The sequence below is a fragment of the Panicum virgatum genome, chromosome 9N (genome assembly GCF_016808335.1).
Source record: "Panicum virgatum strain AP13 chromosome 9N, P.virgatum_v5, whole genome shotgun sequence".
NCBI lineage: Eukaryota > Viridiplantae > Streptophyta > Magnoliopsida > Poales > Poaceae > Panicum > Panicum virgatum.
Window position 1 is genome coordinate 79,630,422 of NC_053153.1, and position 9,656 is coordinate 79,640,077.

Here is a 9,656-nt window from a genome sequence, read left to right on the forward strand (position 1 = left end):
GGCGAAGGGGAAGGTTTTATTTCCTCCCTCCAAACGCTTGCTGCCGGTACGCGGCGCGCACCGTACCTTCTCCTCCTCCTCCCGCCGCAGGACGCCCGGGGCGCGTGACTGTCTGAACTTGGAGGCGCGCGAAGTTTCACGGCAAGGCTGAACAGACGGAGGCCGGGGGCAGCCGCGTGCACCCGTCGTGAGGCTGTGGCACCCAGCCGTTGCGAGGGGGTCGCGGGATGGCCGGCCTTTCCGTGCGTGGCAACAACGTTCAAAACTTGAAGGCAGACACACAGCATCGCAATGCAAGCTGCAACCAGGGTTAACCGAACCGGGTCCGGACCGATTCCGGTTCGGTCCGGTATGAAACCGGTCAAAATTCAAAATTTAAATTTGAATTCAAAAAAATGAAAAAATCTCAAAAAATTCCTAAAAATATTTCAAGGTGCAAAGAATCTAATGATGTCAAAAATTCGTTCATTTAGTATGATTTGCGGAATTTATAAGTTAAATAAAAAAAAGCGTGCATACGAAAGTATACAAATACAATGTAAAAGTAGTATAAAAATGGTTGGAGGGTTCATTTAGACTAAAATATGTTATACAAACATTTATTTTGCTACATGCTAAGCAAAATAAATCAGAATAATAACATATAAATTTACAGGTACGGATGAAAGGGTGATTATTTGATACAGGCACCAGTAGTGAAGCCCCGTGATCCTATTTGACTATTTGAACTTCCGCTTATTGCAAGTTTCACAGCAAGAACACGGGTGGAAGGAACAACTCGATTATTATCATTGCAACATTCTATTATTGTAATTTAAAGCCTTAGACTAGATTAGTATTGTAATCTTCTATTTATATAAGATTTTATTATCATTGCAACTCTTTATATTATAATTTATTTGAGTTTCAAACTGATTTGTTGACTTAGACTTATTATGGAACCTTTTAGATTTGTTATGGAATTTTTTCAATTACTATTGTAAATTTTTTTTGTTATATACACTGTTATTACTTATTAGTACTTCCATCAAAGTGCTACTAAATTATACCGCATTACGCTTTGAATTTTTCTGCTAGGCCTACCTTAAGTTCAAAATCCTAGGTCCACCGGCTGCATGTGACTACCAGACTGTCATTACAAACTTCAAATAGACAAATACGCTGCCCACCAGATCAATTTTCCTCAAAACATTCATTTACCATGTAACAAGATTCTGGTTGGTAAAAAAAATTAATAACAAAGTCAACAAGCTACTGGGGTCCCGGAAAACAAAGATGCACTAGACTACTCTGCTAGCAATTTGATGGTAGCCCATCTGTTCACTTGGCCCATGAAGAGCAAAGGCCCTTCCCCCTTGTGCACTTCGCTGTTGCCGAAATGGACAATGTGGTGCGGAAGATGAGGGAGTGGTCGCCGCCGCCGCCGGCGTCGCCGTCGCTGGTGGTTCACAGCCCCAGGCAGACGGTCAGCCGCCTCCGCAGACGCCGAGCCCACCGCGACTGGGATCCCTCCTCGGGGTCCCCCTCCTTCGCCGCCCGCGACCACGGCCCCAAGCCGTCGGAGGTGTACGGCTTCGTCGGATCCATCACCACCGTCATCGCCACCGCCGTCTACCTCGCTTGGGCCTACACGCCCGAACCCTGCCTCCGTTCCCTCGGCATCACCTACTACCCTAGCAAGTATGTGCTGCTTGTCTGCTCACCCTCCTGGCCCATGATCATTTCTCTGCATTTTGTTGTAGCTCGTTCTGAATTGTGTGCCGTCAGCAGTCAGCACTGGATTAGGCACCAAATGAAATGATCGAAGATAAAATTAAATGAAACATGAAGGTCACAAATGCACTGCGTCCGTAGTATTGCTTCTTGTAGTTATGAATCAGTTCAATTCGGATCTTATTGCAGGCTTGTTTGGTTGCTGTGTTTCCTGTCGTTCAGGTACTGGGCATTGGCGGTGCCATCGTTCGTGATTGTTGCGGTGGCACTGTCCATGGTCATCTATATGGGTCTCAACTTCCTCGCCACTCCTCCCCCGACTTCCTTCAGCACTATCTTCGGTGACACTCAATTCCTTTCCCCCTTCGTGTTTTCCTATTGTTCTGCAACTTCTTGTTCCTAGATATAGTTTACATGTCCTTCGTTCTTGCTTCTCTTTAGCATCAGTGTTGGTTTTCTTCAGGTACTGGCGTACTGCAAAGCCATCATAATTATAATCTTACCTATTTCAATTCACAGATGAAAATAGTCGGGAGCGCATCGTGTTTTCTCCTGCATTGGAAGAGGAGAAGCCCATCGATCCCATTTCAGACATTAGTGTTGTTCAGACCAACAATCTTATGTTTGGTAAAACCTGATTGCTCAGAAGATTGGAGTACCAAGATGGAGAAATACATTAAGTGAACTTTCAGTTTGCCTTCATAAGAAATCGGGGAAATTGAACCTTCAGGATTTTTTTTTGTGTGTTAAAGAACCCCCAGGCTTCCCCAGTTCCCCTGTGTACAACTTAACGTGTATCTTGTGTAGTAATGCAATGTACGGTACTGTACTCCCACCGTTCCAAATTGCAGGTCGTTTGACTTTTTCAATCCCAAGTTTGGTCACTCGTCTTATTCAAAAATTTGTGCAAAACATCACTTTTTTTGTTATGGCTTACTTTATTAATACAAGTTCTTGAAGAATGGTGTAAATTTGACTATGTTTGCATAAATTTTTTGAATAAGACGAGTGGTCAAACTTGGTGTCAAAAAAGTCAAATGACCTATAATTTGGAACGGAGGGAGTAATAGATTTTTTTTTGTCTGTATGATAGTTCTTTCCTCAGCACAGTTCACCTCTTTGTAAACCATTTTCCATCGGCTTGTTAAATTGATGGCTTGATGGCTCGTTATAGGTGGATGATTTGTTTAGTTCTGCACTTCTCTTTATGGCTTCTTTCATCTAACTGCCATTCTCAATTGTATGCTCAGTATTTAAGGAAATGTTATCAGTAGTCCTCATTTCTCTCTGATATTGGATATCACGGATCGTTGATGCAACATATTTATATTAGTGGGCATCATATCTAGTGGAAACCACAATCTTCGTGAAAACCTGTGCAAACCATGGCAAAAAACTCATTTAAATTTATCAAAAAAAATCAGACATGTAGATAATATGATGATACACAACTTTGTAAAATATCTTGTCCAAATACGATTTCGTTTGTGAGATATAAAAATAATAATTTTCAAATCAGGATGGTGTCTAGATGATTTGTTAGGCTGACCTCACTAGCATCCCTCCAGCCGCCCCCCACGCGACGCCACGGCACACGTGGCCCGGCCCCGGCTCCGCAGCCCCCGCCACGTCGCCCGCTGGACGCCTCTCGCGGAACGCCACCGCAGGCTGGTGAGGTCAGCCTTAAAAATTTATCGGTCCGATGCAAGTTACTTTGACTGTGCCTACAAGGATGCTTTTGTCGCTCCTCGTGCCGTAGTGGGCTGTGGCTTCAAGCTCCCGTCTCTGGCGAGGCCGCGAGCCCGCGACAGCTGTGGTTAGCTTTTGTTTGCCGCCAAACTGGGCCCTGCTGATTGACGCGGACGAATTGTGGCCCGTGGGCCTGTGCAAACTGACAGCCTCCGCCGGCTCTCTTCCCCCACGCCTTTCACTCCCTTTGGTAGCCTTCCTAGCGGCGGCGACAGGGCGAGTGGCGCCGCCCGCCAGTTCTTCGTCGGGCGCTTCACCGGCGACGAGCATCCGACAGGGGTATGCCCGTCCATTCCCTTCCCTAATCCCTACCCTTCCCATCCTGCTGCGCGAAATCGAACACCCAAATCCTAACGTATGGAGTTTGTATTAGGATCTGATGGGATATTAGAACAGTTGTATACGTGATCACGGAAGGTCTCCCTTCTACTAAAATGTTTGTTGTTGCCTCCATTCAATCATGTTCTTTCTGGTTCACAGGATTTATATGTCTGCACCAATTATGGTCTACTGTGTAGTTTTTTGTTCAAGTCTCAAGTATCCTGAAATCCATTTCAATACCTGGTTCCACAGTGAGAATAGTTTTTTCTTTTCTCTTTTGCTATTAAGAGATAAGCTACAAAGGATTTCTAGATTTCCATAGACAGCTCTGTTGTTTATCACGACGTGATACTACATTTCTTACCTGTAGGCTGTGCCTGTATGTTTATAGTTAAGTCATGTTCATGATCATCTCTGAGAACATCTTCCGTCACTATGGAACCTTGCGGAGAGATTTCAGTATAAACTTGTAACTAGTGATGAAGCTTCTTTGTTTTATACTTTTATCTTAAGATAATGGAAAAAGATCAGTAGACATTTTATAGCGCACTCTGTTACTTGGATACTGTCGGTGCCTCGTTGGAGGTTTTTCTTCTTCTTGAGTTGGTATTGCAGTGTTTTCAAGGTAAGAATGTCACAAGCAGCCATGAAAAGTAAACTATTATCATTGCGAAATTAGCAGGCCTTAGTGTTGTGGTATGTTTACGGTATTGTATTTCAGCTTTAGAGCAACGATTGGAGGCCTGCAAGTCTGTACTTGTCATTTTGGAGCATATCTTATTACCTAGCCTTTTCGCTGAAGTTTTTAAAAAAAATTGTCGAATAGGCATGCTTGGTCTTTAGTTTGTTGGTATCCGTGCAATTTTAGATGAATGGTAGTTTTTGTGACATTTACTTCGCATCAAGTAACCCGCTTCATGTGACCAAAGCATCCAAGAAGGTGAACAGAAACACTGAATTTAAATGGATCACTCATGTATTTCCAAGAGCACTTTGTTGTAATGGTCATAGTTTGTGCTTCATTTAAATTACTCTGTGCAATTGCAACTGTTGGTAGTTTGAAACAGAACTTTCGTTGCAGATCTGTAAAGCAGTAACATGGCAACTCTCAAAGATGCAGCAGCAAGAAAACCAATTTTAGCAACAATCCGTCTTCTAGTTCCTGCTGGCGCTGCACGCCCCGCACCACCAGTTGGACCAGCTCTGGGTTTCTATAGGCTTAATTTGATGGCATTCTGCAAAGATTTCAATGCCAGGACACAGAAGTACAAGGCGGATACTCCGATGCAAGTTACTTTGACTGCCTACAAGGATAGTACATTCGAGTTTGTAGTCAAGTCACCTTCAGTTTCATGGTTCCTGAAGAAAGCAGCAGGAATTGAGACTGCCAGCAGTCGCCCAGGCCACAACACAGTGTCATCCCTCACTCTTCGCCATGTGTATGAGATTGCAAAACTGAAGCAGTCTGATCCATTTTGCAAGCACGTGTCAATCGAGGCATTATGCAAAACCATCATTGGGACTGCTAACTCCATGGGCATTGAAATTGTTAAAGACCTTTGAGTGGGCTGGCAGTCTAATCTCAAGCACAATTTGTCGGACCAAATTCCAAGCTTAGTTCGCTCTCTCATCTGTATGAGTTCGGTTTTGTTTGATCTGGACGAAATAGAGACATTTGATTACTGTAGGAAGTATAGTTGCTTCTTCTGTATCAGCTTCTATCTGCACCCTCTTTCAGAGGCAGCAACTAATATATTTCTTCCTATGTCTTGCACTTTCAAACAGAGGCCTTTTAGCTGAATATGTTACCTGAACCTTATTGAGTAGCAAACCATTGCCTTTGTGAACACGTTAGCTTCAGAATTGAGCAGTGTGGTGAAGTTTCAAGTAGTAGTTTTGGTTTTTGAGTGCCACGTATTTTGCTGTGGGCTTTTAAAATTTACACATCTATGTATCTGCAAGCTTCATCGATGTCATTCTGATTTTTTTTTGTGGAATATATACCACCTATGTCTTTATATCCGCAAAGAAATTCAGAATGCATGGGAGTAAACTGAAGAAACATCAGTCGGCACGTAGGGCGCAATAGATGTACAAGTCGCCAATTTTCTTCTGTTAAAATTGAGCTAAAATTCATCTGGGATTGAACCGATAGGAAGGATTGTTCATAGCATATCAACGAACACAGCACGACAGCAACAACTGAAACTTATCTGTATAGCAGCAGGCTAGTTTTGCATCTTCACATAAGCATACAGAAATTAACAGATCAAGATGAAGCCCCGAAAGAAAACCTGAGATCTGCTTGCACATTGTTGAAGCTAAACAAGTACAGACAGGCCGCACCAGCCTATGTTGACTATATAATAAGTAAGCTACTGAAACAAACACAAGGACTACTATCATGCTAGCTTCATTCAGTGATTCGGAGATGACACAGGCAGTTCAGGACTTCAGGTTGCCGAAGCCAGAAACGAGAGCTGGAGCGCGCGAACCCCGCATAGCCAAGCTCCTAGGCCTGTTGGCGTTCTGTGTCCCACAGGAATGCGGCGTGTGCAGCAAGGACATGGCTGCCAAGGGGTACTCAGTTCAAATAGCAATTTATGCAACAACCAACTAGTCGGTTCTCACAATACAAAGAAGACATTACCAAACAATTGTTCAAACCGGAAGAGGTACAATACTATGAAATGCAAGCCATCTTTCCGGGGTTCGGTATGATCAGCAAAGGAGCCATGCTGTTGGACCATTCCCGGGGAAATACAATTTCATCCATGATCTTGGTCTCTAAGTCGAGGATGCCAACAACAAGGCGGCAAAGCAACTTGCACTTCATAGATGCTGACTTAGAGCCATCAGTGAGATAGACATGATTTGGTTTCACCTGCGGATATTCCTTACCATGGAAACAAAGTGATTGGTTATGCCCGAGAAACAAGACATAATCGTGCAAGAAGATGAAGCCAGAAGAACTGCAAGACATGATCGTCCAAGCTGGGCCTTATTTGCTTCGTTGTAGATGAGCCCAACTGCAGCTTTCTTCCAGTACAGCAAAACCATTTCCTGTACTTTAAGACAAACATTAAGTATTTCTGGGATTAGTAAACAATAAAAATAAAATAAAAAATACATCAAGCAAGCACTAACCTTATCATAACCATATATTTCCTTTCTTTCAAAACCTTCAATGCACATCAGCACATGGACCCCGCAATCAAAGCTGCAATAATAGTTCAACAATTAAGTTCCATGAAGATTGGTGAGCACAAATCATCTCGCATTGCTTGCTGAATTAGATTAACGGTCAATGACAAGCAGTTGGTAAGTCTCAGAAAATCTGTGTATAGTATTGGCATTCATGATTTGATGAGCCCAAGCCACACCAGTCAGAAGACTGTGTATCTCTGCTTGCTGAGCTTGACACATTCAGCAACCAACAGGACCAGCAAGTAAACAGGTCGATGATGAGGACTGACATTGTCATTCCAGACTCTGATGAAGCTCGATTGGCTGCATGAGAAGAACATTCTACTTCTACCTGCACCAGAGTAGATTCGAACCAAAGATGCTGTTTTCCAGGCATGTTCTAGTGGTTGGGGCTGTTGGGACTGTAATCGTAAAGTTCAAGGAGCAGAAAATGCAGTCTGTATAACATAAGTAGGCAAGTATCTATGATTGAAATTGTATAAAATGGATGCTAGTTTTTGAGTTGTATATAATTTTGATGGTGAGAAATAGAGCCATGTAGACATAATTGTATGGTAAGAGAGACAGCACTATCATGAGTAACAAATTCTATGATGAACTGCAGATACCGTAGGCCCTTTTCAATTAGGACTGCTGTAAACAAATATGTCAGCTAGGGCTGAAGCTGGACTGCTCTCAGAAATATGTGCATCTTACAACAGTTTAGAAGAGCATATAGGGATTCAGAGAACATTCACGGCACATCAACATTAAAGCTCGTATCATTATTATTTTGCTGGCCAAAGAATCTGTGAGCACATTGGCATTGCAATAAAAGGATATATACAATACCTATGTGTTAGTTTTTATTATCAAGTGTTGCCGTCAACGTTATTATGGGTATTATAATAGCCAGATAATGGAGAAGTAGAAGACTTACTCGTTCGCTTGATCAGCAAGACCACGCATAAATGATAATGGCCAGATAGATGTGTCTACACTCATCTTCAGCAAATAACCGCACACTACTTCAAACACATCTGATGCGCAATAATATACACTAACTTGTGGCTTGGAGTTCAGTACCAGACCACATTTTTTGCTCAAGGTCTATCACCAGCAGGACCAATGTTTATTATCTTGGATAGGCACAAAAATCTAGCAAAAATAAAATGTACCATGTCATCATCCTAGAATAAAATATAATAGATGAAAATTGTGAATAGAAAAACAATAAAACACCAACCAGCCTGGTGCCCTCTATATTTCCAGCGAGTTCTTTGCTCAGGATGCCAGTCTTGTTTAATTTCAAATGGTTCTAAAATAAAAATACAAAAGGGTTAGTGAACACGAAAAAATATACTTGCATTTTACAAAATAATGTACTTACCACATTCCCTTCCGAAAGAATAATGTATTGTTTATTGTCAGCCTTCCATTGATGATTCCACAACATACACTGAGCGTATAGTGCAAATGAATCCATATGTCCTGTCGGTGCGAAGCATTTAAAAAAATATTTTTTAGATGTAAAATGATTATGAATGTCAAGTACACGATGTTCTCCCGGCGAATCAAGCTTTTCCAGCACATGCTTGGAGTATAAATGTTCCAATCGTTCATGGCAGCAGAAAGTTTTAAGCAGGGTTTAGGTACCGCTGAAAGTTGAAGGAAAGGTTAAGAAAATTCATATTTGACTTAGAAAAGTTTCTGAAATTTGTTTACCTATTTGACCACAGCACACGTGCAATGTCATAATCTAATTGTGAGCATGGTGGTACATGCGCGCGTGTCTTAGCAACAAGAGCTAATTTCTGGTTACTCCTGTCATCAGGTATGACCTCTGCTGAAAAAGGCCTCAGCTGCAACAGGCCATCATAGCAGGTGTCCACCCTCCTCTTTAACTGAAAAAGGTAAGTAAACAAACCTGTTGCATCTTGGAGAAAGAAATGATGCCTCTAACGAAATCTAGTTGTGTCGGTGTCCTGACCTGGTGGTCCGGCACCAACTTGTGATGATGTTGCGTGTCTCTAGTCCTAAATGATTGATGCAAGAGGCAACACAGTCACACACGGGTTTATCCTAGTTCCGGCCGTACGTCCAGCAAAAGAGTGTGCGAGTGCACTGTACTATGTTGCACCGGGGGTGCCTGTAGTAGGAGGTACAAGCGAGGCGAGAGAGGGAGGGAAGCTCTCAGGTCTCTGCTAGAGGAGGAGTTGATTGAGGCGAGTGCCAATATCGGGGCTCAGAAGAGTGTGTGTGCTCTGTGAGTGGTGCTGAGTGTGGTGTTCTGCCCGGATGGATAAGATAGAGCCCGCCTCCCCCTTTTATAGACACAAGGAGGGGCGGTGTACATGTACGGGGAGATCGCGGAAGTCGTCGTCTTCTCCCCGAATCGCGGGGGTGCAGTGGTCGAGCACTGTAGAAAGTACACTATGGGGTATGACGCCTGGCGTGGCAGTCATCCTTGGCCTTGCGGAGATCGCGCTGGCATCCTGGCAGCTCCAGTGGGTGGCGTGGTAGTTGCTGTGGAGGGTACCGTCCTCCAGGCGTGGCGTGGCGACGCTCCGAGGGTCCTGCAAGCGGGGGTTTTGTCCTAGTCAAGGTCGGGGCCGCTTTCGAGGGCCATGCCCTTGCTTGATCGAGGGTTCCGCGGAGGGGAAAGTACGAAGGAGGTACGGGGAGTT

General features: G+C 43.5%; 2 protein-coding genes and 1 long non-coding RNA gene across 3 annotated transcripts; 2 read left to right on the plus strand and 1 right to left on the minus strand.

Annotated features, from left to right (window-relative positions):
* Positions 1 to 1,300: 1,300 nt before the first annotated feature.
* LOC120692114 (phosphatidylinositol N-acetylglucosaminyltransferase subunit P-like) lies at positions 1,301 to 2,879 on the plus strand. The gene is made up of 3 exons (XM_039975345.1): positions 1,301 to 1,680; positions 1,936 to 2,054; positions 2,233 to 2,879. The coding sequence occupies exons 1-3, from the start codon at positions 1,379 to 1,381 to the stop codon at positions 2,349 to 2,351; spliced, it is 540 nt and encodes a 179-aa protein (XP_039831279.1). The 5' UTR covers positions 1,301 to 1,378; the 3' UTR covers positions 2,352 to 2,879.
* A 709-nt stretch (positions 2,880 to 3,588) lies between these two features.
* LOC120692461 (50S ribosomal protein L11-like) lies at positions 3,589 to 5,646 on the plus strand. Its single transcript, XM_039975768.1, has 2 exons — positions 3,589 to 3,741; positions 4,865 to 5,646. Exon 2 carries the CDS (start codon positions 4,882 to 4,884, stop codon positions 5,344 to 5,346), a length of 465 nt encoding a protein of 154 aa, XP_039831702.1. The 5' UTR covers positions 3,589 to 3,741; positions 4,865 to 4,881; the 3' UTR covers positions 5,347 to 5,646.
* Positions 5,647 to 6,073: 427 nt separating this feature from the next.
* LOC120691611 lies at positions 6,074 to 9,413 on the minus strand. Its single transcript, XR_005682314.1, has 5 exons — positions 8,360 to 9,413; positions 8,216 to 8,287; positions 7,910 to 8,127; positions 6,931 to 7,003; positions 6,074 to 6,846 (listed from the first exon to the last, which is right to left on the minus strand). It is a non-coding gene; the product is annotated as an uncharacterized LOC120691611 (long non-coding RNA).
* Positions 9,414 to 9,656: the final 243 nt, after the last annotated feature.

Bases quoted from the DNA above. Each gene is read 5' to 3' on its own strand.
- LOC120692114 (XM_039975345.1), top strand. From the start codon at position 1,379: ATGGACAATGTGGTGCGGAAGATGAGGGAGTGGTCGCCGCCGCCGCCG. The intron at 1,681-1,935 runs GTATGTGCTGCT...CCTGTCGTTCAG, and splicing joins ATCACCTACTACCCTAGCAA to GTACTGGGCATTGGCGGTGC. The intron at 2,055-2,232 runs GTGACACTCAAT...TTCAATTCACAG, and splicing joins TTCCTTCAGCACTATCTTCG to ATGAAAATAGTCGGGAGCGC.
- LOC120692461 (XM_039975768.1), top strand. From the start codon at position 4,882: ATGGCAACTCTCAAAGATGCAGCAGCAAGAAAACCAATTTTAGCAACA.